Here is a 27,978-nt window from a genome sequence, read left to right on the forward strand (position 1 = left end):
CTGAGTGTTGACTATTTCAATATTAAAAACTTTCATTAACCTTTAGTTCAGGTGAGAGATTCCAGAGACAGAGCTGACCCTCATGACTTCCAGTGACAATTGTTTGTTGGTCATCAGCTATCATGATGGCAGTGATGCAGTGAGCAGGGGCCTTTATTCCCCACAGTGCCACAGCCTGCAGAGAAGATCCCATGTCCTGAACACAAAGAGAAGGAAAGTATACATGGTCATAATTCTTAAATTATGGGGAACTGATCATATCACAAAGTGGATTTAATGTTACATAAACTTTAATGACAATGTTTTCTCCCAGAGATACAAAGAAGGCTGCTTTCCCCATCAACTGGAGCAGAAGGTAGTCATCAGAAAATGAAGTTTCCATGCCCAGTGCAATTCCATCAAAGAGAAAGGACTTTTCTTCAAATTACTGATAATTGACGCTGATAAAGAGAAGGATCAGAATAGTCTAGCCACTCCACACCCAGCTCTCACTGTGGCCTGACCCCAACATGTTCCACAGTCTAGTTATGTCTCTCAAGAAAAACAGAGCTGCCTTCATACATGATTTGAAGACAGCTTTGCAGACTCCTCTTCTCAAACATACCACCTCATCTAGGTGACAAATGCCTGAAATTTGCTTTTAAAAAATAAATTTCTTCCATAACAATGTTTCCTAGTCTTCAAAGATTCATATGACTGTCATAATTTCTGCCAGTACTATTTTTAATAACAATTTGAATAATTTTTAGTTGACTTATTTTTGTATTTGGTATCTCCTAAAATGTAATAACTTCTGAAATAACTACTTCATGTGTTATGTGTTAATTAAAACAGCTAAAATAAATACACAATTATCAAAAATCCTTGCCTGTGACCATCCAAAATGATCTCAAATACCACCCAGTGATAAGTGCATTGCATTTTGTAAACCACTGTGTTAAATGTTCTAACAGGCATTCTTTTTTAAAATATAAATAATTTGGGGATAAATAATGCTTTGGAAGTCCTTAGAACAAACCAGTACGTTTTCTCCTGTGGCTTACTAGTATATACTTAAGGCCATTAAACATGTCAAAGATTACTTTTCACATTTACCTCAAAAAAGTCAAGAAACTGAAATCCTTCTTTTCTGCAGGATTTATGGATACTAAAGAATAAAAAAGGTGGAAGCGGAGCCAAGATGGCGGAACAGACAGACGCTTCCAGCGAGCCCTCTTTATAACACAGACCTTAAAAAACAAGTGAAACGAGTATATTTATGACAAGCCAGGAGCCCTGAACATCAAAGGTAAGCTTAGAAAATAAACTGAGGGGCAAAGGGAGGAAGAGACAGTTCAGAAGCAGAGAGGAGTTACCGGACCTGAATCGTGGGGAACACACAGGTACCATTCCCAGGAGCGACAGCGGCAGGCTGGTAATAGCGTCTGGCCACAGTTTCTTCAGGGAGAAGCTTCCAGCCACACAGCCTACTCACACCTCCGGAACCAGAGAATAACAGCGTTCTTGGCAAAAGCTAAATACTTGCATGTATTTTACCGTGCCCCTTCTCCCCTCCCCACCCAAAAAGCCAGCTTCAGTAGCTGACTTCCCTGGTGTAGGGTAACGCTATTCAGCTATGTGCATCCCCTCCCTAATGGAATCAGCTTTGCTCTTCCCTGAACCATGCTGGGGATGAATTCAGGATGAACTCCAGCTAAGGTACAAGGCCGGGAATGGCATGACTGGGCAGGCAGCCAAGGCCGAAGAATGCCTTACCAACTAAAAGGAAAACATCTGGGCCTGGACATGAAGTCCCTGGGAACACTGACTGCCCAAGGACGTGGGAGAAAACAATGAGGCTTGTTCCCAGCTGGGATGGTATATGGGCTTGGGTCCCTTGCTAGGCGGTTGGGGAAAATACACCAGCCAGCGGCTGCTGGAGAGCAGCTGCTTGCCTGTGTCAGTAAGTTTCCCTGAACACATGAATCTGGAAAGGGCTACATGTCAGGTCTTCGGATTATCTGCCAGGACACACAGTGAGGGTCTTTATCTGCTGGAACCGTCATAAGACAAATGGCATAGTTGGTGGAAATCCGAAGGGCACACCAGGCCTTCCTAGATGTGTGGGGTAAAGCAGGCTCCACTGGGGAAATTCCAGGGTGGCCAGGCACACGTGCCCTGGGTCCACTGACCCAGGCTGTTGATGCCTGGGGACCTGTGTGTGAGTATGGGGATGCCCTGAAAATGCCACAGGGATTGTTGCAGTTACTAGAATCTTTGCATGTTAGAAAGAAGGATGTTCGTGTTTTGGTTGCAGGAGTTGCGCTGCCACCGTTGTGGGCATGGCAATATTCATGGGAGGCCCCAAAGCAAAAGCCAGATTGCCATGCTGAGGTGGCTTGTGTGGGGTGGCTTCTACTAGCAGCATTGAGTGGGGTATCTGATGTGGAGTCAGCCGCTAGGGCCCTAATTAGGCAGCTGGAAGCAGAGCTGCAACTAGAGAATTTGCGTGCAGCCTATTCCCCCTCCACTGAAACATTAGTGCCCCATTTGCAAAAGCAAGAGGCATCTCTGGGAGAAATCTTGGGGTGGCCAGTGACATCTATGCAGGGAGGTCTGGGCCGTATGCTCTTCTGTGGGAGAGATCCCAGGTTGGCCAGTGAAGACCAGCTATTTCAGTCGGTAGAGCATGGGACTGGAGCTAGTTGGAGGGGGTGAACAGGTCCCTGGCGCTGAGAACACACCGTAACACCCAGTGCAAAGCAAGAGTTAAAACAGCAGGGTAAAAAGAAAAAAAAAAAAGTAGTAAAAAGCCCTTCAAGACAGTTTGTGTTGAGTGACCTTGAAGAGACCTCAGAATTCTCTGACAGCTGTCCCCGCCAATATACTTGAACAGCAACCCAGCTGCAGCTGCAATGGTAAGGGGAAAACTAGAAGAGGGGGGCCGCCTCCAGGTTACCAGGCAACTGGGCTGGACCCATGCTGGAGCTTGGTGTGGTGGAGGCATGGCTTCACAAATGAGTCAGGGCTCTGCCAACTTTTCCCAGATCTTCTTTCAGAAATAATTAAGAATGATTATTTCTTAATTGAGGATTAAGCCTAATTTCTTTGACACCAGTGAGGAGCAAAGGCCTTGTGTTACAATTAAAGTCCAATGAGGTATATTTTGGGTCTGAGGTCACTATCGTTGAGACACTGACCCGAGCCTGACGAGGGATAAGTCCCCTGGGGCCCCTATAAATCCTTACTATATGTACTGATGATGTTGATGTATTAATGCACACCTTTTTAAACTTTTGCCTCCAAGTTCTGATGGGACTTACTGCAGTTAGGGCTGTTTTTAGAGAGGCACAAGGAAACTGTGCTATATGATATGCGCTATAGCTAACAGCCTGGCCATTCAATCTGGCCACTGACAACCCTTGGACTGACATATAACACAAGCCTCTACAGAGAGGAGACATCTGGACAAAAATATAAAATAAAATAACAAAATCAGTTCTCCTCCTGAAAAGCTTTTGTTACCGGTGTGGATAGTCATCAGAAAACCCCTATGCTGAGAGTAGAAAACAGCCAGTGAGCAGACCGGTCTTACCAGCTGACTGCAGAGGCCGAAGCACTGTCTGCTCCAGAGCAAAGAGATGTGCAATCGACCACCTTCTGGATTTAAGAGAGGACCATCCATGGAGATTCACACACCGTCCTAGACTGGGCCTATACGCGTGGACTGCCACTGTCATCAGAAAACGTTGGATAGCACAGGAAAGCTGACCCACCTACGAGTCCCTGGCCAAGGCTAAAACCTGTGCAGGGACAGATTCTGGAGCCAACAGGCCAGGGTGTTCTCGGCAGGTAAATCATATCGAGGCTTTTTATCCTATACAGAGGCTTCCACCAGATCTTGAATGAACTCTTCACACTCTTTATCACCCCAAGATGTAGGGGCAATTGAGCACTTCAAGGCACAGGATTAAAAGGCTGATGCGAGGGGACAAGACAACCCCAGCCTGGACCACGCATCTCAGACAAGCAGTCTGGGGTCTCAATGCAACAATTCCCTGCAAGGGCATTTATTTGTGCTGTTATGTTTGATCAAACTATCTGTTCTATAAAATGTGTTTCTTTGGTGTCGAATTGTTCCTGACAAAAGATCTGAGTTCCACAAATGTACTGACCAGAGCCCACGAGAGAAGGCCAAGCCTAAGGCTCCCCCCGCCGAGGGGTAGGAGTGTCCCTAACCCCTGGACTAAGGGGTGTGGCCAAGGTGCACTTCAGGAGCAGGAAGCCCTCTGCTGGATGACTGGGGACCAGAGGCCACACATTGAAATGATCATACACTGGACCCCCACTAACAAGCAACACGTTTTGGCTTTAGTAGACACTGGAGCAGAATGTAACCTGATATAAAGTAACACAAATAGCTTTAAAGGGCCACTAACAGCTATTGACCGGTACGGGGGTAGGGCCGTCAGGGTGCCCCAAATCAAACTAGTGCTGCAGATTAGAAGGCTACTCCCAAAGACCTACCAAGTATACATAGCCCCCATACAGAAATACATTCTGGGCAGAGATATCTTGTTGAGGCTAGAGCTGCAGACCTCCAGTGAGTTCCACCTGAAAGTGAGAGCCATAAAAACTGTAGTACAAGGTAATGCTAAATGGAGCCCTGTGCAGTTGCACCACTCAGCTTGCGTTATGGCCCTTAAGCAGTACTGGCTCCCTGGCACTCACCAAAATATCACTGAGGCCATGCAGGAGCTACGCCCAGTGGGGATTCTGAGACCGGCCAAGAGCCCCTTCGATAGTCCTGGCTGGCCAATGCGCAAGCAGGACGGCTCCTGGAGAATGATGGTAGACTACTGAGAATTGAATAAGGTGATTTCCCCATTGTTTGCAGCTGTACCCAACATAGCGCACATGATGGGTCAAATGGGGAGGCATTGGGCACTTACCACTTGGCTAATGCTTTCTTTAGCATCCCTCTACACTCATACAGCCAGGACCAGTTTGCCTTCAGTTGGGAGGTGAGACAGTGGACTTTCACCATGCTCCCACAAGGGTACCTGCATAGTCCCACCATATGCCATGGCATGGATGCCACTGACCTCAAGCAGTGGATTCCTCCTGCTGAGGTGGCTGTATTCCACTATATTGATGATGTCATAGTGACCTCTGACTTGTTTGCTTCTTTGCAGACTGCAGCTGGTGAGGTGGTCACACATCTCCAGTCACGGGGATGGGCAGTGAACGAGGGAAAAACACAGGGGCCTGCTTTGTTGGTCAAGTATTTGAGTGTTATCTGGTCGGGTAGGACGCCAGTGATTCCTAAAGCAGTGATAGATAAAGTCCAAGGCTACTCATGCCCAGAAACTGTGAAACAACTACAGGCAATTGTTGGGCTCCTGGGATACTAGCACCCCTTCATGCCCCATGTAGCCCGCACCCTACGGCCCCTATATAGGTTAGAGAGAAAGGAAGTGAGACTGAAGGAGAGAGAAAGTGATACAGGGGTCTAGAGGGGAAGAGAAAGAGTGAGAGAGACAGGTAAAACTGGGAACAGTTCAAGAAAGTAAGGGTGTGACAGGAAGAGAGACAAAGAATGTGAAAAAAGTAGCAGTGTGGGACTGAGAGACAAAGGAAGAGGAGGCCTTCCAAGAGGCAAAGATTGCTGTAAAACAAATACAGGCTTTAGGAGTGTTAATACAAGGTCAGCCGTGCCAGTGAGACATAGCTTGTTACCCTGAGGGGTACAGGCAGGGCCTGTGGCAATGGCAATGCAACAAGAGAGTGCTACCAGGACTCTGGTCCCAGTTGTGGTGAGGAACAAAAGAGAGGGACAGCATGTTGGAGAAAATCATGCGCAGTGTATAATACCCAATTGCAAGTGGAAGCGAGTTCTTATAAAGGGTCAAGTTACCCTCTACTGGGAGCATCGGAACAAGACTAATACCTATTGTCCCCTCAGAATGATGGACTGGGCCCCCGACAACAGTGTGCTACATCCCTGCTAGCTGTTGCCAATAGTTGGTTAGGGAAGCAAAAGCAAAGCCTACAGCCAGGGGCATATCCATCGCCCAAGGGGTGGCTTTTGACAAGCGGATTGCATGGGTGGCCGTAACTGCCCTACAACTATCTGGGTTGCTGTACCTGGGGGTGGCTGTACATAGCTACAGCTGCTAATATTTACACCACCCTCCCCAGTGTTCCCACCAATTGGCAAAATATAACAGCCCAGCACAGATACCAGCATACATCATGGTGGTTTTGCCCCTTGTCCCTGTTCTTACCCCAGGCCACCACTACAGATGTGGAGTACCAGGTAGAGGTGCTTGCCACACACACCACAGGTGCACTTAACAACACCACGTGGACTAATACCTTTCTAAATGTGGAGACCCAACAAATACGGAAGGTCATCCTTCAGAGTAGGAGGGCCCTTGACATCCTGACCGCCACCCAGGGTGGCACCTGTCCCATGATAAAAACTGAGTGAGGCATGTATAGCCCTGATTCCTCCAAAAATGTGTCTTTGGCTCTGCAGGGCTTGCAGGAACACATCACTGCTATCAAACATGATGCTGCTGATCCTGTCTCCAGCTGGCTGCAATCCCTCCTGTCCGCCTGGCGGACAGGCTTCTAGGTGATATTGGGACTCTTATTACTATGTCTTTACCTGTGCTCCTGGTTATACTGAGTATGTGGTCTCATTTTGCAAAGCTCCTCTGCATACCAAGTCTGAAGGCTATCGTGGAAGTGGGGGCGGTAAGATTGTAAGGACATTAGGGGGTATGGAGGGGTGGATGGTAGGGTAATGCTATTCAGCCATACGCATCCCCTCCCTAATGGAATCAGCTTTGCTCTTCCCCGAAGCATGCTGAGGATGAATTTGGGATGGACTCGGGCTAAGGTACAAAGCCAGAAGTAGCATGACTGGGCCAGCAACCAAGGCCAAAGAATGCCTCAGCAACAAGAAGGAAAGCATCTGGGCCTGGATGTGAAGTCCCTCAGAACACTGACTGCCCAAGGACTGAGGAGAAAACAATGAGCCTTGGTCCCAGCTGGAATGGTATATAGGCTTGGGTCCCTTGCTAGGTGGTTGCAGAAAATACTCCAGCCGGCCACCACTAGAGAGCAGCTGCTTCCCCAAACAATAAGTTTTCCTGAACGTATGAATCTGGAAAGGGCTATGTGTCAGTCCTTCAGATTATCTGCCAGGACGCACAGTGAGGGTCTTTCCTTGCCGGGGCTGTCCCCTGATACCTGGGCCTGAGATAGGCCCTGTTGAGCACCTAAAGCCATCCTCTTAGCCATGGAGAAGAAATAAATTCGTCATTGGGAGAAAACATAATTTGCCAACTCCACTAACCGAGGGAGCTCAAGACAGAAGCAGCTCCTGTCCATTCATAAACGGTCTGTGGACTTTGAGTATCTTTTCCCTCTGCATGGAACTGTGTGGACCTATCAGAAGAACAGGCCCTTCTTGGCAGACTACAACTGTTTCAGCTGTGCGGTGGAGAGGTGGGTGTTTGATATTTGACACTGCTTTGCCTGTTAAGCAGGGTCCTCACCTACCCACATCAGGGGCCTAAGGACTGGTGGCTCCACTCAGGTCACCCAGCTACCCGTGACAGGGTTCCAAGGATAACTGGTACCTCCCAGTCCTTACAACAAAAACATTGGGTGCCTATGGTCCATCTGCAGAACCCATCTACCTGTACGCTCTAGGGAACAGGGACACACTTTCCTCAGAGACACGTGGGGGATTCTCAGGCCACTGCCCTGTTCAGAGTGTGACCCCTTGCTGTAACCAGATACCAGTACCTAGATCAATCACCCCTGCTCCTCTAAGACTGTAAGGCAGAGCCTGAGCCACACGCTAGATGATCAGCTATGTGAACACCTCAGCTCAATTCATACAAGAAAAGTGAATGGAATCCTAGACAGATATACTAATAACAGCTCTAACCAACTGGGGACAGGACTTCAGAGCTCAAAAGGTAAAAATAATCAAGCTAACTGACTCAAGGAACCCATTTGGGAATATCAAAACAAGAAGCTATGATACGGTAAGCAAACATAAAATAAATTAATACAGTAACTAATAGATGGCTTGAAGACAACAGTCAATATCAAGTTACATAAAGATACAGACCATGATCGCCTCATGAAGCTCTCAAAACAATCAAGGGATATTCTAGATGAAAGTGCATTCCTGGAATTACCAGAGGCAGAATACAAAAGATTAATATACAGAACCTTTCAAGACATCAAGCAAGAAAAGAGGCAATACGCAGAAGAAGCCAAGGAACACACATTTAAAGCAAGTGAAGAAATTAAAAAGATTATTCAGGACATAATGAAAAATTTAATAAGCTGAAAATATCCATAGACAGAGCAATCAGAAATTCGGAAGATAAGAATTACAGAAGTAGACACCTCAATAGAAAGTCAGAGAAGCAGATTTGAGCAAGTGGAAGGCAGAATTTCTGAACTTGAAGTTAAAGCATGCGGCACTAATACATTTGAAGAAAAATCAGATAAAAGAATTTTAAAAATGAAGAAACGTTAAGAATCATGTGGGAATCTATCAAGAAAAATAGCCTACAAGTGACTGGAGTAGAACAGAAAATACAGACAGAATTGTTGAAGATTTGTTGGCAGAAAACTGCCCTGATATTGTGAAAGATCAGAAGATGTCTCTCCAAGATGCTTATCGAACTCCACATAAGGCAGATGTTAAAAGAAAATAATCAAGACATATTATAATCAAATTTGCGAAAACAAAGACAAAGAGAGAATTTTAAGAGCAGCTAGGGATTAACAAAAAGCCACCTACAAAGGAGAGCCAATAAGAATAAGCTCGGACTACTCGATAGAAACCATGCAGGCAAGAAGGCAATGAAATGACTTATTTAAAAAATTGAAGGAAAAAAAATTGCCAGCCCAGAATCATATATCCAGCAAAACTGTCTCTCAAATATGAAGGTGAAATTAGGATATTTCCAGATAAACAGAAGCTTAGGGGATTTGTAAAAACCAAACCAAAACGACAGGAAATACTAAAAGGAATTCTTTGGTTAGAAAATCAATAATATCACATATCAACCCAAGACTAGAACACTGGGCAGAGCAATCAGAAGTCGACCCAGAAAGGGAAATCATAAAAATAAATCAAGATTAAAAAAAAAAAAAACGCTCAAAACAGGGTAACAGCGATCTTACTATGTAAAAGAAGGCAACATTAAAACAATATAGTGGAACTAACAAACGTTCTCATAGATCTTCCTTATGGAGAGGAACATAAGGCAATACAAAGAAATAAAAGTTAGGTTTAAGTTCAGAAAAATAGGGATAAATAATAAGGTACTCAAAAAGGAGACAAACTATCCTATACATCAAAATAAAATATAAAACAAAATAGACACTCAGCAGACAAAAAATCAACAACAACAAATATGAGGAAAGGACAATATATAAAGATAATCTACTCAGCACATAAAATTAAGTGGGAAAAAGAAACTGTCAACAACACACAAAAAAAGACATCAAAATGATAGCACTAAATGCTTACCTATCCATAATTACGCTGGATGTAAATGTACTACATGCACCAATAAAGAGACAGAGAGGGGCAGAATGGATGGAAAAACAAGACCTGTCTATATGCTGCCTACAAGAGATACACCTTAGACTTAGAGACACAAACAAACTAAAACTCAAAGGATGGAAAAAATATATCAAGCAAACAACAATCAAAAAAGCAATATTAATTTCTGACAAAATAGACTTTAAAGTTAAATCCATCAGAAAGGATAAGGAAGGACACTATATAATGATTAAAGGGACAATACACCAAGAAGATATAACCATATTAAATATTTATGCACCCAATGACAGGGCTGCAAGATACATAAAACAAACTCTATCAGCATTGAAAAGTGAGATAGACAGCTCCACAATAATAGTAGGAGACTTCAACACACCGCTTTTGGTGAAGGACAGGACATCCAGAAAGAAGCTCAATAAAGACACAGAAGAACTAAATGCCACAATCAACCAACTTGACCTCATAGACATATACAGAACACTCCACCCAACAGCAACCAACTGTCCTTTCTAGTACACATGGAACATTCTCTAGAATAGACCACATAAAGCAAGCCTTAGCAGAACCCAAAACATTCAAATATTACAAAGCATCCTCTGACCATAAGGCCATAAAAGTAGAAATCAATAAAGGAAATCAAACACTTGGAAACTGAACAATACCTTGCTAAGAAAAGACTGGATTGTAGAAGACATGAAGGACGGAATAAAAAAATTCATAGAATCCAATACGAATGAAAACACTTCCTATTAGAACCTTTGGGACACAGCGAAAGCAGTGATCAGAGGTCAATTTAAATAAATGCTCACATATAAAAAGAAGAAAGGGCCAAAATCAAAGAATTATCCCTACAATTTGAACAAATAGAAAAACAGCAACAAAAGAAATCCACAGGCACCAGAAGAAAACAAGTAATGAGAATTAGAGCAGAACTAAATGAAATAGAAAAAACAATTGAAAGAATTAACAAGACCAAAAGCTAGGTCTTTGAAAAAAATCAACGAAGTTGATAAACCATTGGCCAAACTGACAAAAGAAAAACAGGAGAGGACGCAAATAACCTGAATAAGAAATGAGATGGGTGATATTACAACACACCCAACTGAAATTAAGAGAATCATATCCCATTACTATAAAAAATTGTACTCTAACAAATTTCAAAACCTAGAAGAAATGGATGAATTCCTAGAAACACACTGCCTACCCTAAACTAAAACAAACACGCATAGAACAACTAAATACAACCAAAACAAAAGATATTGAAAAGGTAATCAAAAAACTCCCAGGGGAAAAAAAAAAAAAAAAACACCTGGCCTGGACGGCTTCACTGCAGAGTTCTACCAAACTTTCAGAGAAGAGTTAACACCACTACTACTAAAGGTATTTCAGAGCATAGAAACGGACGGAATACTACCAAACTCATTCTATGAAGCCACCATATCCCTGATACCAAAACCAGGCAAGGACACCACAAAAAAAAAGAAAAGTACAGACCTATATCTCTTGTGAATCTAGATGCAAAAAACCTCAACAAAATTCTAACCAATAGTATTCAACAACATCTTAAAAAAAAAAATTCACCATGACCAAGTGGAATTCATACCAGGTATGCACGAATTATACAACATTAGAAAGACAATTAATATAATCCATCATATAAAGAAAACAAAAGACAAGAATCACATGATTTTATCAATTGATGCAGGAAAGGCATTTGACAAAATTCAACACTCGTTCATGATAAAAACTCTCAGCAAAATAGGAATAAAAGGAAAATTCCTCAACATAATAAAGGGCACTTATACAAAGCCAATAGCCAACATTGTTCTAAATGGAGATAGCCTGAAAGCATTCCCCTTGATATTGGGAAGCAGACAAGGATGGCCTTTATCACCGCTTTTATTCAACATTATGCTGGAGGTCCTAGAAAGAGCAACTAGCCTAGATAAAGAAATAAAGAGCATCCAGATTGGTAAGGAAGAAGTAAAAGTATCTCTGTTTGCAGATGACATGATCTTATACACAGGAAACCCCAAGTAATCCTCAAGAAAACTACTAAAACTAATAGAAGAGTTCAGCAGAGTATCCAGATACAATATAAACATACAAAAAGCAGTTGGGTTCCTCTATACCAACAAAAAGAAAACTGAAGAGGAAATCACCAAATCAATACCATTTACAGTAGCCCCCAAGAAGATAAAATACTTAGGAATAAATCTTACCAGAGATGTAAAAGACATACAAAGAAAACTACAAAACATTTCTGCAAGAAACCCAAAGAGGCCTACGTTAGTGCAAAAACATACCTTGCTTGTGGATAGGAAGACTTAACATTATAAAAATGTCTTTTCTAACAAAAACAATCTATAGATTTAATGCAATTTCTATCCAAATTCCAATGACATTTTTTAATGAGATAGAGAAACAAGTCATCAACTTCATATGGAAGGGAAAGAGGCCCTGGATAAGTAAAGCATTACTGAAAAAGACGAACAAAGTAGGAGGCCTTACATTACCTGATTTTAGAAGCTATGATACTGCCACAGTACTCAAAACAGCCTGGTACAGGTACAACAGATACATAGATCAGTGGAACAGAATTGAGAATCCAGACATAAATCCATCCACATATGAGCATCTTATATTTGACAAACGCCCCAAAACAGTTAAATGGGGAAAAGACAGTCTTTGTAACAAATGATGCTGGCATATCTGGATATCCATATGCAAAATAGTGAAACAAGACCCATACCTCACTCCATGCACAAAAACGAGCTCAAAATGGATCAAAGACCTAAATATAAAATCTGAAACAATAAAGATCATGGAAGAAAAAATAGGGACAACGTTAGGAGCCCTAATACATGGCATAAAGAGTACACAAAACATTACTAACAATGCAGAAGAAAAACCAGATAACTGGGAGCTCCTAAAAATTAAACACGTATGCTCAGCCAAACACTTCACCAAAACAGTAAAAAGATAGCCTACAGACTGGGAAAAAGTTTTTAGCTATGATATTTCTGATCAGCACCTGATCTCTAAAACATACATGGTACTGTAAAAACTCAACCACAAAAGACAAATAACCCAATTAAAAAATGGGCAAAAGATATGAATAGACACTTCACTAAAGAAGACATTCAGGTACCTAACAGATACATGAGGAAATGGTCACCATCATTAGCCATTAGAGAAATGCAAATCAAAACGGCAATGAGATTTCATCTCTCTCCAACAAGGCTGGCATTAATCCAAAAAACACAAAATAATAAATGTTGGAGAAGTTGTGGAGAGATTGGAACACTTACACATTGCTGGTGGGAATGTCAAACGGTACAACCACTTTGTAAATCAATTTGGCACTTCCTTAAAAAGCTGGAAATAGAACAACCATATGATCCAGCAATCCCACTCCCTGGAATATACCCTAGAGAAATAAGAGCCTTTACACAAACAGATATTCGCACACCTATGTTCACTGCAGGACTGTTTACAATAGCAAAAAGATGGAAGCAACCAAGGTGCTCATCAATGGATGAATGGATATATAAATTATGGTATATTCACACAATGGAATAGTACGTATCCATAAAGAACAATGAGGAATCTGTGAAACATTTCATAAGATGGAGGAACCTGGAAGGCATTATGCTGAGTGAAAATAGTTATTTGCAAAAGGACAAATAGTGTATAAGACCACTATTATAAGAACTCAAGAAACAGTTTAAACAGAGAATAAAATAGTCTTTCATGGTCACGAGAGGGGGCAGGGAGGAAGGGTGGAAGAGGGGTATTCACTAATTTGATAGTAGATAAGAAGTACTTTAGGTGGCAGGAAAGACAACACACAATACAGGCGAGGTCAGCACAACTGGACTAAACCTAAAGGAGTTTCTTGAATATACTAAATGCTTCTAGTGCCAGCATAGCAGGAGCGGGGGTTTCGGAACCATGGTTTCACGGAACATCTAAGTCAATTGGCATAATAAAATCTATTAAGAAAACATTCTGCATCCCACTTTGGAGAGAGGCGACTGGGGTCTTAAACGCTAGCAAGCGGCCATCTAAGATGTATCAATTGGTCTCAACTCACCAGGATCAAAGGAGAATGAGGAATACCAAGGACACAAGGTAATTACGAGCCCAGGAGACAGAAAGGGGCACATAAACCAGAGACTACATCAGCCTGAGACCAGAAGAAGTAGATAGTGCCCGGCTACAACCGATGACTGCCCTGACAGGGAACGCAACAGAGAACCCCTGAGGGAGCAGGAGAGCAGCGGGATGCAGACCCCAAATTCTTGTAAAAAGACCAGTCTTAATGGTCTGACTGAGACTAGAAGGACCCTGGTGGTCATGGCTCCCAGACCTTCTGTTGGCCCGGGACAGGAACAATTCCCAAAGCCAACTTTCAGACAGGGATTGGACTGGACAATGGGTTGGAGAGGGCTGCTGGTGAGGAGTGAGCTTCTTGGATCAGGTGGACACTTGAGACTATGTTGGCATCTCCTGCCTGGAGGGTAGATGAGAGAGTAGAGGGGGTTAGAAGTTGGAGAAGTAGACACGAAAAGAGAGAGCGAAGGGAGGGAGCAGGGTCTCTCATTAGGGCGAGAGCAATTGGGAGTATGTAGCAAGGTGTATGTAGGTTTCTGTGTGAGAGACTGACTTGATTTGTAAACTTTCACTTAAAGCACAATAAAAACTAAAAAAAAAATATATATATATAAAAGTTAAATACCAAGATAATTGTTTTAAATATGGAGCATATTATCATATAAACCCATATATACATATATATATATATAAACCAAAAAACCAAACGCACTGCCATCGAGTCGATTCTGATTCATAGCGACCCTACGGGACAGAATAGAACTGCCTCGTGGAGTTTCCAAGGAGTGCCTGGTGGATTTGAACTGCGGACCTCTTGGTTAGCAGCCGTAGCACTTAACCACTGTCACCAGGGTTTCCATATATATATATATACACACACACATATATATAGCAGTGACACCATGAACACAATTTCAATTTAGCCCGTGCCCAACCCACAAACCAGCTGCATTTAAATTATAGTTCAATTTTTTTTTGAATTTCAGTACACAGTTCAGTAAATGGTTCACTGCTTAGACCAGTCCACAAGCCTATCAAATATACAATATATATGAAGTTACCATGCCTCATGCTACTCCATCAAAGAGGAAGGACTTTTTCTTATTACTGATGCTGATAAAGAGAAGGACAGGAATAGTCTACCCACTCCAGACCCAGCTCTTGCTGTTGTTCCAAGTATTCTTACTGAGCACCATGTGACCAAGGTTTGTACAGGAAATGCTTCCAGCTTTCCAATTCAGAATAGCAAATATTAATCATACTACTAACCTAACCAAAAAATTCTGACTCCAATATGATTAAAACCTGTACTTGGACCTCTTCTCCTTTAAACGTATATATGGCATTATTTCTCTGTATATATATATGTGTGAATACACACATGTGCATTAAATTAAATTTAATGTGTGCATTAAATTTTTGTTTCATGACCAAGCTTGCAAATAAGTCCAGGAAATTTCAAAAAATCAAAAAGTAAGCAGAAACTGAAAACCAGTACAGTAGCATTTCAGCTGACTCAGTATATGGTATTTTTTTTTTTTTAATTTTTTTTAATGGCTCTTTAAGCTAGGAGTGTGAGTGTTAATTCATACACAAGGACCGGAAACAAAGCCCTCTAGAGGTGACCTCGCTCAAGGAAAAAGGAACTAGAAAACTCCACCACTGCTGCAGGAAGATAGGGAAGTAAATAACTTAGTTCCACCCAGGAACTATCCATGAAGGAAAAACAAACCTCCCAAGAAAAATCTGCCAAGCCTGAAAACCACAAACTGATTTGGAGTAAAAAATATCATTATAATGTCAGAATCCGCATGTGAATAAATCTGTATAAAAAATTATTCCCAGGTCAATGACATTCCTTGGAGACCTTTTAAAAAGACTATGCACTTATTAAAAAAACAGGACCAAACGCATTGCCGTCGCATCAATTCTGACTCATTACAGACAGAGTAAAACTGCCCCACAGAGTTTCCAAGGAGTGCCTGGATTTGAACTGCCTACCTTTTTTTTTTTTTTTTTTACCTTTTGGTTAGCAGTTGCAGCTCTTAACCACTATGCCACCAGGGTTTCCACACACCTATTAGAACATCTAAAATTTAAGACTAATCGTAACAAGTGCTAGCAGGAATGTAGATCAGCTGGAATTCACACATTGCTTATGGTAATTTCCAGTGGAAAACTGGCAGCTTCTTAAAAAGTTAAACATAAACCTACTACATGACCCAGTCAATCTACCCAAGAGAAAAGAGAGCATGTGCTTATACAAGACTTCTACATGTGCAGCTTATTTGTAACAGAATTCACCAGGTGCTCCTTGGAAACCCTATGGGGCAGTTCTACTCTGTCTTTTAGGGTCACTATGAGTTGGAATCAACTCAACGGCAACAGGTTTGGTTTAGTTTTACTAAGAAATGAAATGGAGCCCTGGTGGCATAGTGGTTAAGAGCTCGGCTGCTAGCCAAAAGGTTGGCAGTTCAAATGCACCAGCTGTTCCTTAGAAACCCTATAGGGTAGTTCTACTTTGTCCTATAGAGTCACTATGAGTCAGAACCAACTCGATGGCACCTAACAACAACAACAAAAATTCCTTAACTCTTACTGGAAGGAATAACTATGTACATGGATAAAAATAAAATTAATTCCCAAACCCAGAACATACCTAAAAGTTGATATCACACTGAATGAACACCTGCATCTTAAAGATGAAATGTGGAAACTTTTATTAGAATATACAGAAGATTATCATTATAACATTGGGATAGAAAGGATTTCCCAGACAAGCCATAAAAAATACAAATCATACAAAAAGAGATAAATTTGGTTTCATTAAAACTAAAATTTTTGGAAGGTGGAGCCAAGATAGCACCCTAGACAGATGCACCACACTGTCCCTCGGCAGCAAAAATGTGAAAAACTAAAACATCAATCCTGAAACCCTGAGCATCAAATGAAAAAGAACTAGAACGAACACCAAATGGAAAAAGAAACTGACAGAAAACAGAATGCGGAGAGATATGGAGTAGAAGTCCCCTGCCAACTAACGTGGCACAGCATCACCATCTTGAAGCACAGCTAGCAACGATCTCGGACAGGGAGTACGGGAAGACAACTTCACGAAGCTCCCAACAGGAGACAGAGCACGCAGAAACCAGAGAAACATGCTTTCCTGTAACTCACCCTTCTGGTGACTATCAGCAAAAACCCCTCCAGCCCAGCAACCCCCACTGTCATGGTTCACAATATAAGGCTTTTTTATTTCTCTCTCCCTTTTCTTTTGCCCTCCCACCTAGCCCCATATGCCACCTGCCCCCCTTCCTGCAGGCTCCCACTGTGCCACCATTTTTTTGCTTCTCTTTTTTCCCCTTTCTTTTCTTGTTCCCTCCACCTAGACCTGTAAACCACCTCCCCGCCCTTCCAGCCCCCAGGTCTGCACCATTCCCACTTGTTGGTTCCTGTGTTGTAATTTTTTTCTCTCTTACTTGCTTTTCTTTCTCCTTCCCACCTAGCCTCATATGCCACCTACCCCCAATTCCCCATGACCTCCGCAGCACTGCTAAGGCTAGAGAACCACTGGTGCGCCGGCCCAACACCGAAGGTCCACCCTGCCTCACCAACAGGCTCTCATTGTGCCATCACTTTTTCTTTTTTTTTCTTTCTTTTCTTTCTCCCTCCCTCCTGATCCCAAAAGCCACCTCCCCTCCCTTCCCACTGGCCCCCAAGTCCCCACCACCCCCACTCACTGATCCCCATTGTACTACTCTTTTTTTTAGTTTTCCTTCTCTCTCTTCTCTTTTCTTTGTCCTTCCCACCTACTGCTCCTCCCAACTAGCCCCAGCCATGCACCCAAGGCTAAAGTGTCCCAGTCATCAGCACCACCACTGCACCCGCCCTACACCACTCCTTCCCTCCCACCACTCAGCAACCTGCTAAACAATTGGAAGCAATTCCATACCACTCCCTGTCTGCCACCCCTGCCCATCTGATGAGAGGCTGTGAATGCTCTCACACCACTAGGCCTACAACAGAAGGCAAACAGCACCCGCTCGTCTGTCCTCAGCAAACAAGTGTACAGCAAACCAGGCTCACACTAGCTGTACTGCCCTGCCCTCCTGGACAAGGTGATGAAAGCTAGTGTGCCCAATGAAGAGCAATCAGCAAAACAAACTCAGCCCATCTGCCCTAACGTATCAAAACAAAACAAAAACGTAGGATGAAACAAACACACAATCAATAAAGAAAGAAAATAATACCTTAATGTATCAGAGACAGCAGAAAGTATCAAAACACATCAAAAACAGAAGTTGGTATCTGCAAGTGATCAAAGTAGAGTAAGATAAACTCTCAGTAGAAGAAAAGCAACTGAACTACCTCTTATGGAATTAAAAAGACGAATATTTAAGGTTCTAGAAGAGATTAGGAAAGAGAGCAAGGAAACCAATGAAAACATAAACAAAATCATGGAAAACAGACAAAACCAATGACAACATAGCTAAATTCAAGGATACCAGACAAAGCAATAGAAGAATTCAGAACAATAATACAACAACGAAATATCGAAATAAATAATTAGAGAATAGCAACTGGAATCCAAATGATAAAGCAACAAATTTTCAGAAATGGACAACACAAACAGAAGGTTTTAGGAGGAAATTTTAAATACAAGACAGAATCAGCGAGATTGAAGACAAATCCATGGACACCACTTTGAGGAAAAATCAGAAAAAAGAATGAAGAAAACCTAAGAATTATGTGGGACACAATCAAGAGCAAAAATTTGCACATGATCAGAGTTCCAGAACAGGGAGAGAAAATGGAAAACACAGAGAAAATCGTTGAAGATTTCCTGTCAGAAAACATTCCAAATACCATGAAAGATGAAAAGCTGACCATCCAAGAAGTACAACAAACCCCATATAGGATAGACCCTAAAAGAATGTCATGAAGACATATCAATAATAATACTTGCAAAAATCAAAGACAAGAATTCTCAGAGCAGCTCGAGAAAAATGAACTCACCTACAAAGGGGAAACAATAAGACTAAACTTTGATTACATGGCAGAAACTACACAGGCAAGAAGGTAATGGAACAACATACTTAAAATCTTGAAAGGAAAATAATCACCAACCAAGAATAATATATTTGGCAAAACTCTCAAATATGATGGCAAAATTAGAACACTTCTAGATAAATAGAAATTAAGGGAATTCATAAAAATAAAACCAAACTTACAAGAAACATTAAAGAGGGGGCAAAGATGGCAGAGTAGTGACACATTTCCAGTGATCCCTCTTACAACAAACCCTGAAAAAACAAGTGAAACAATTATATATAGGGCAAGCTAAGAGCTCTGAACGTCAAAGGCAAAGTTAGGAACTTGGACTGAATGGCAGGGGGAGGAAGAAACAGTTCACAAAGAGGAGTTCCTGGACCTGGCTTGGTGGCAACAAGCACCACCTCAGGCACAAACCCTTGAAGCAACCATAGCAGAACTGGAGGTAGCATTCAGGGAGCACTTTCCTCAGGGAGAAACAGCGAGCAGCACAGTCTACTCACACCTCCGGAACCAGAGAAGAACAGTGCTCTCAGCAAAAGCTCAGTATCTGCATTAATTCTACAACACCCCCAGCCCCGAAGCTGGTTTCAGTGGCTGTCGATTTCCCTGGGCCTAAGATAGAGCTTCAAAGACACAAGTAATCAAGGTAGCTCACTGTTGTGCATCCTAAGCCATTCTCCCAGCCTTGGAGAAGTAATAAACTAATAAATTTGGGGGAAAGGAAATCTGCCAGCTCCACTAAACTGCAGAACTCAGGATAGAAGCAGCTACTCCCCAGGCACAAACTATCCGCAGGCTTTGAATACTTTTCAACCCTGCATGGACGTGTGTGGGCCCATTTCAGGACATTAGGCCCTTGTTGGCTGCCTCCAACACTGTATGTGTTTGAGATCTGACTTCATCTGATTCACCTGCAAAGTGGAAACTTGAGTTTTTGATGTTCGACACTGCTTTCCCTATTAAACAGAGTGCTAACCTGAGGACTGGTGGTCCACGACAGGGGTTGAAGGATAAGTGGCGCTTCCCAGTCCTTGTAACAAAAACCATTGGGTGCCCAGACCAGACACAGAACTCACCCACCATTGCACTCTAGGGAACAGGGACGCGCTTTCCTCACAGACACTTAGAGGATGGTTGTCAGTCCCCTGCCTTGCTCAGAGCATGACCCCTTGCCGCAACCAGATACATGTGCCTACACCAATCACCCCTGCCCCTCTATGACTGTAGGACACAGCCTGTACAAAACACTTGATGACCAACTATCTGGACACCTGAGCTGAATCCATACCAGAAAAGCGAATGCACTCCTAGGATCATATACCTGGTAATAGCTCTAGCCATCTGGTAGCACGACGTTAGAGCTTCAAAGACGCAAGTAATCAAGGTAGCTCACTCAAGGAGCCTATCTGGTTGTATCAAAACCAAACAAAGCAAGAAGTTAGGATACAGTAAGCAAACATAAAATGAATTAATACAATAACTTATAAATGCCTCAAAGACAACAGTCAACATCAAATCACATAAACAAGCAGACCACAATCGTTTCAACAAACTCTGAAAACAAAGACTCAAGGTATCTTTCCATTGAAGAGATATTCCTGGAATTAACAGATGTAAAATTCAAAAGATTAATATACAGAATTCTTCAAGACATAAGGAAGGTGAAAATCAGGCAAAAAGCAGAACAAGCCAAGGAACAAACAGATAAAGAAGTTGAAGAAATTAAAAAGGTTATTCTAGAACATAAAGAAAAATTTAATAGGCTGCAAGAAAACAGAGACAGCAATCAGAAATTCATAAGGTTAACAATAAAATTTCAGAATTCAACAACACAATATGAAGTCAGAGGAGCAGAATTGAGGAAATGGAAGGCAGAATGAGTGAGACTGAAGATAAAAAACATGGCACCAAAATATTCAAAGAAAAAATCAGATAAAAGAATTAAAAAAAATGAAGAAACCCTAAGAATCATGTGGGACTCTATCAAGAGAAATAACCTATGAATGGTTGGAGTACCAGAACAAGAACAGATATTAGAAAATACAGAGAATTGCTGAATATTTGTTGCCAGAAAACGTCACTGATATTGTGAAAGATTAGAAGATATTTATCCAAAATGCTCATCGAACCCCACATAAGGTAGATCTCAAAAGAAAGTAAAAAAAAATTTTATAATCAACTTTGCCAAAACCAAAGATAAAGAGAGAATTTTAAGAGCAACTAGGGATAAACGAAAAGTCACCTACAAAAAAACCAAAAACCAAACCCAGTGCCGTCGAGTCGATTCCGACTCATAGCAACCCTATAAGACAGAGTAGAACTGCCCCATAGTTTCCAAGGTGCACCTGGCGGATTTGAACTGCCAACCCTTTGGTCAGCAGCTGTAGCACTAAGTAACCACTACACCACCAGGGTTTCCAAAGGAGAGTCAATTAAGAATAAGCTTGGACTACTCAGCAGAAAACATGCAGGCAAGAAGGCAATGGGATGACTTATGTAAAGCACTGAAGGAAAAAAATTGCCAACCAGTCATATATCCACCAAACTGTCTCTCAAATATGAAGGTGAAATTAGGACATTTCCAGATAAACAGAAGTTTAGGGAATTTACAAAAACGAAACCAAAACTACAAGAAATACTAAAGGGAGTTCTCTGGTTAGAAAAATCAATAATATCAGATATCAACCCAAGACTAGAACACAGGACAGAACAACCAGATGTCAACCCAGATAACGAAATCACAAAAATGAAACAAGATAAAAAAACACTGAAAGCAGCGAAACAGTGATGTCATTATGTAAAAAAACAATAGCATTAAAACAATAGAGACAGACTAAAAAATGTCGCCATAGTTCTTTCATATGGAGAGGAAGTCAAGGCAATATAAAATAAAATTTAAGTTTAAACTTAGAAATATAGGGGTAAATACTCAGGTAACCACAAAGGAGACCAACAATCCCACATATCAAAATAAAATACAAGGAAAATATAAAGACTCAGAAGACAAAATCAACAACAAGGAATAGGAGGAAAAGCCATTATGTAATGAAAAACAACTCAGCACAAAAAATTAAGTGGAAAAAAGAAACTCAGCTACACACAAAAAGACATCAAAACGATAGCACTAAACTCATTAAAAAAAAAAAAAAAACCCATCCATAATTATGCTAAATGTAAAGGGACTAAACGCACGAACAAACAGAGTGGTAGAATCGATAAAATACTGGATCCATCTATATGCTGCCTACAAGAGATACATTGTAGACATAAAGACACAAACAAAAATTCAAAGGATGCAAAAAAAAATACATCAAGCAAACAATAATCAAAAAAGAGCAGGAGTGGCAAAATTAATTTCTGACAGAATAGACTTTAAAGTTAAATCCATCAGAAAGGATAAGGAAGGACACTATATAATGATTAAAGGGTCAATATTATACCAGGAGGATATAACCATGTTAAATATTTATGCACCCAATGATAGGGCTACTAGATACATAAAACAAACTAACACCATTGAAAAGTGAGATAGACAGCTCCACAATAATAGTAGGAAACTTCAACACACCACTTTCAGGGAAGAAATCCAGAAAGAAGCTCAAAAAGACAAAGATCTAAATGCCACAATCAACCTACCTGACCTCATACAAATATACAGAACACTCCATCCAACAGCAGCCAAGTAGACTTTCTTTTCTAGTGCACATGGAACATTCTCTAGAATAGACTACGTATTAGGTCATAAAGCAAGCCTCAGCACAATTCAAAACATCTAAATATTACAAAGCATCTTCTCTGACCATAAGGCCATAAAAGTAGAAACCAATAAAAGAAAAAGCAGGGAAAAGAAATCAAACACTTGGAAATTAAACAACACCCTGCTCAAAAATGACTGGGTTATAGAAGAAATTAAGGATGAAATAAAGAAATTCATGGAATCCAATGAGAATGAAAACACTTCCTATCAGAACCTATGGGACACAGTTAAAGCAGTACTCAGAGGTCAATTTGTAACAATAAATGCACACATCCAAAAAGAATAAAGGGCCAAAATCAAAACATTAACCCTACAAACTGAAGAAATAGAAAGAGCAACAAAAGAAACCCTCAGGCACCAGAAGAAGGCAAATAATAAAAATTAGAGCAGAATTAGATGAAATACAGAAGAGAAAAACAACTGAAAGAGTTAACAAGACCAAAACCTGGTTCTCTGAAAAAATTAACAAAATTCATAAACCAAAGGCCAAATTAACAAAAGAAAAACAGGAGAGGAAGCAAAGACCCTGAATAAGAAATGAGATGGGCAGTATCAAACAAACCAAACTGAAATTAAAAAATCATATCAAATTACTATGAAAAATTCTACCCTAACAAATTTGAAAACCTATAAGAAATGGATGAATTCCTAGAAACACACTACCTACCTAAACTAACACAAATGAGGGTATAACAATTAAATAAACCCATTAAAAAAACAGATTGAAAATGTAAATAAAAAACTCCCAACAAAAAAAAAAAGCCCTGGCCCATCAGCTTCACTGGAGAGTTCTACCAAACTTTCAGAAAAGAGTTAACACCTCTACTACTAAAGGTATTTCAGAGCACAGAAAAGGACAGAATACTCCCAAACTCATTCTATGAAGCCAGCATATCCCTAATACCGAAACCAGGTAAAGACACTATAAAAAAAGAAAATTACAGACCTGTATCACTCATGAACAAAATGCAAAAATCGTCAGCAAAAAACTGGCCAATAGAATTCAATAACATATCAAGAAAATAATTCACCATAAGCAAGTGGGATTCATACCAGGTATGCAGGGATGGTTCAACATTAGAAAAACTATCAATGTAATCATCATATAGGTAAAACAAAAGACAAGAACCACAAGATTTTATCAACTGATTACAAAAAAAGCATTTGACAAAGTCTGACACCCACGCATGATAAAAACTCTCAGCAAAATAGGAACAGAAAGGATATTCTTGAACATAATAAAAGACATTTATACAAAGCCAACTAGCCAACATCATCCTAAAGGGCAGAGTCCGAAGGCATTCCCCTTGAGAACATGAACCAGACAAGGAAGCCCTTTATCATCACCCTTATTCAACATTGTGCTGCAGGTCCTAGCAAGAGCACTTAGGCTAGACAAAGGAACGAAAGGGCATAAAGATTGGCAAGGAAGAAGTAAAAGTATCTCTATTTGCAGATGACATGATCTTACACACAGAACACCCTCAAGAAAATTACTGAAACTAACAGAATAGTTCAGCAGAGTATCAGGATACAATTAAACATACAAAAATCAGTTGGATTCCTCTACACCATCAAAGAGAACGTTGAAGAGGAAATCGCCCAATCAATACCATTTACAGTAGCCCCCAAAAAGATAAAGTACTTAGGAATACACCTAACCAGAGATGTAAAAGACATATACAAAGAGAGCTACAAGACTCTACTGCAAGAAACCACAAGAGACTTACATAAGTGGAAAAATGTACCTTGCTTATGGATAAGAAGACTCAACATTGTAAAAGTGTCTATTCCGCCGAAAGCAATCTATAGATATACTGCAATTCCGATCCAAATTCCAATGACACTTTTTAATGAGATGGAAAAAAAAATCACCAACTTCATATGGAAGGGAAAGAGGCCCTGGATAACTAAAGCATTACTAAAAAAGAAGAACAAAGTGGGAGACCTCACACTACCTGATTTTAGAACATATTATATCGCCACAGTAGTTAAAACAGCCTGTACTGGTACAAAAATAGATACACAGACCAATGGAACAGAATTGAGAATCCAGACATAAATACATGCACATATAAGCAGCTGATATTTGACAAAGGCCAAAAGTCAGTTAAATGGAGAAAAGACAGTCTCTAATGAACGGTGCTGGCATAACTGGATATCCATTTGCAAAAAAATGAAACACGCCATGCACAAAAACTAACTCAAAGTGGATCAAAGACTTATATATAAAATCTGAAATGGTAAAGATCAGGGAAGAAAAAATAGGCACAACACTAGGGGCTGTAATACATGGCAGAAACAGTATACAAAACATTACTAACAATGCAAAAACTCCAAAAGAGAAACTAGATAACTGGGAGCTCCTAAAAATCAAACAACTATGCTCATCCAAAGACTTTACTGAATTAGTAAAAAGATTACCTACAGATTGGGAAAAAGTTTTTAGCTATGACATTTCCGATCAGTGTCTGTTCTCTAAATCTACATGACAATGCAAAAACTCAACAACAAAAAGACAAATAACCCAGTTAAGAAATGGGCAAAGGGTATGAACAGGCACTTCACTAAAGAAGACATTCAAGAAGCTAACAGATATGTGAGGAAACAGTCAGGTTATTAGCCATTAGAGAAATGCAAATCAAAACTACAATGAGATACCATCTCACTCCGGCAAGCTGGTATTAATCCAAAAAATACAAAATAATAAATGTTGGAGAGGTTGTAGAGAGACTGGAACACTTATACACTGCTGACAGGAATGTAAAATGGTACAATCACTTTGGAAGTCAATTTGGCACTTCCTTAAAAAGCTAGGAATAGAATTACCATAGGATTCAGCAATCCCAGTCTTTGAAATATATCCTAGAGAGATAAGAGCCTTTACACAGATATATGCACACCCATGTTCACTGCAGCACTGTTTACAATAGCAAAAAGATGGAAGCAACCAAGGTGCCCATCAACAGATGAATTGATAAATAAATTATGTATATTCACACAATGGAATACTATGCAGTGATAAAGAATAACGACGAATCTATGAAACATCTCCTAACATGGAGGAATTTGGAAGGCATTATGATGAGTGAAATTAGTCAGTTGCAAAAGGACAAATATTGTATGAGACCACTATTATAAGAACTCAAGAAATAAGTTAACACAGATGAAAACATTCCTTTTTCAAAATTTTTATTGTGCTTTAAGTGAAAGTTTATGAATCAAGTCAGTGTCTCATACAAAATCTTATATACACCATGCTATATACTCCTAGTTGCTCTCCCCCTAATGACACAGCACACTCTTTCTCTCCATCGTGTATTTCCATGTCCATTCAGCCATATTCTGTCTCCCTCGGTCTTCACATCTCCCCTCCAGACAGGAACTGCCCACATAGTCTCATGTGTCTACTGGATCCAAGAGGCTCACTGCTCACCAATATCATTTTCTACCTTATACTCCAGTCCAATCCCTGTCTGAAGAGTTGGCTTTGGGAATGGCTCCTGTCTTGGGCTAACAGAAGGCCTGCGGACCATGACCTCCAGGGTCCTTCTAGTCTCAGTCAGACCATTAAGTCTGGTCTTTTTATGAGAATTTGAGGTCTGCATCCCAAAGCTCACCTACTCCATCAGTGATTCTCTGTTGTGCTCCCTGTTGGGGCAGTCATCGGTGGTAGCCAGGCACCATCTAGTCCTGGTCTCAGGCTGATGTAGTCTCTGATTTATGTGATGCTTTCTGTCTCTTAGGCTCATAATTACCCGGTGTCTTTGGTATTCTTCATTCTCCTTTGCTCCAGGTAGGTTGAGACCAATTGAAGCATCTTAGATGGCCGTTTGCTAGCATTTAAGACCCCAGACGCCACTCATCAAAGTGCAATGCAGAATGGTTTCTTAACAGATTTTATTGTGCTAATTGAGCTATATGTCCCCTGAAACCATGGTCCCCAGACTCCCAACCCTGCTACTATGGCCTTTGAAGCATTTGGTTGTATTCAGAAAACTTCTTTGCTTTTAGTTTAGTCCAGTTGTGCTGATCTCTCCTGTATTGTGTGTTGTCTTTCCTTTCACCTAAAATAATTCTTGTTTATCATCTAATCAGTGAATACCCCTCTCCCTCCTTTCCTCCCCACCTTTGTAACCATCAAAGAATATTCTCTTCTGATACTGGTGAGGAGTGAGCTTCTTGGCTCAAGCAGACACATGAGACTATGTGGGCACCTTCTGCCTGGAGGGCAGTTGACAAGGCACGGGGGACAGAAGCTGGCTGAATGGACACGGAAATATAGGGTGGAGAGAAGGGGTGTGCTGTCTCATTAGGGGGAGGGCAACTAGGAGTACATAGCAATGTGTATATAAATTTTTGTATGAGAGTCTGACTTGATTTGTAAACTTTCACTTGAAGCACAATTAAAAAAAAATTAAAACCAAACCAGAAAAAAAAGAAACATTAAAGGAAGTCCTGAGATTAGAAAACCAGTAACATCAGATAATAACCTGAGTCTAGAACATAGGACAGCATCAGCCAGATACCAACCTAGGTAAAGAACTCTTAATAATAAAACAAACATAAAAGACTTAAAACAGGAAACCAGAGATGTCAACCTGTAAATGACAACAACGTCAAAACAATAAAGGAAGAATAAAGGGTATAGGTATAGAACTTTCAAATGGAGAAGATGTCGAGGCAATATGACAACATCATTAAATTAATAAAGAAGGAATAAAGGGTAAAAAATATATATATATATAGGTATAGAACTTTCAAATGGAGAAGAAGTTAAGGTAATACGAAGTAATAAAAGACTGGTTCAAACTTCAGAAGATAATGGCAAATTTCAAAGTAACCAGAAAGAAAGTTAACAAACCTACTCCTTAAAATAAAAAAGAAGAAAAATATAAAGACTCAGTAAACACAAAATCTATTACAACAAAAGAAAAGAAAACCCACAAACAAAAGGAAGTATGAAGTATGAAGAGGAAAGTAAGGTGAACAAAGAAAACGTCAGCCCAATTTAAAAAAAAAAAACCATCTGACATTAATAAACTCATACCTATCAACAATTTTTTTTTATCAACAATCCCACTGAATGGAAATGGCTTAAGTGCCCCTTTAAAGAGACAGTGGCAGAAGAGATAAAAAAAAAAAAAAAGCACAGCCCATCAATATGCTGTCTACAAGAGACAAACCTTGGACACAAAGAAATATATTAAAAAGCAAAGGATGGAAAAAATATATCAAGCAAATATCAAAATACAACAAAAATATATCAAGTAACCAAAAAAGGGCAGGAGTGGCAATGCCAATAGCAGATAAAATAGATGATAAGGCAAAATCGACCATAAAAGACAAGGAAGGGCATTATATAATGATTAAAGGAGAATCTACCAAGAAAACGTAACATTAATAAATATCTCCCCATCTGTCTTAGGCTGGTTCTCTAGAGTAGCAAAACCAGTAAAGCGTA

General features: G+C 40.6%; 1 protein-coding gene across 6 annotated transcripts in view; it reads right to left on the bottom strand.

The window, feature by feature from the left end:
• Positions 1 to 27,978, bottom strand: part of WDR72 (WD repeat domain 72) — a 970,312-nt gene that overhangs the window by 495,117 nt on the left and 447,217 nt on the right. For 5 of the 6 annotated variants that reach the window (XM_049903399.1, XM_049903401.1, XM_049903400.1 and 2 more), the window contains exon 2: positions 41 to 196. In XM_049903399.1, the coding sequence (XP_049759356.1) occupies positions 41 to 196 (156 nt within the window). Of the gene's footprint in view, positions 1 to 40; positions 197 to 27,978 lie in introns of those variants that run through there. The other variant, XM_049903404.1, reaches the window with a different exon arrangement.

Source organism: Elephas maximus, chromosome 12 (genome assembly GCF_024166365.1).
Source record: "Elephas maximus indicus isolate mEleMax1 chromosome 12, mEleMax1 primary haplotype, whole genome shotgun sequence".
Taxonomy (NCBI): domain Eukaryota; kingdom Metazoa; phylum Chordata; class Mammalia; order Proboscidea; family Elephantidae; genus Elephas; species Elephas maximus.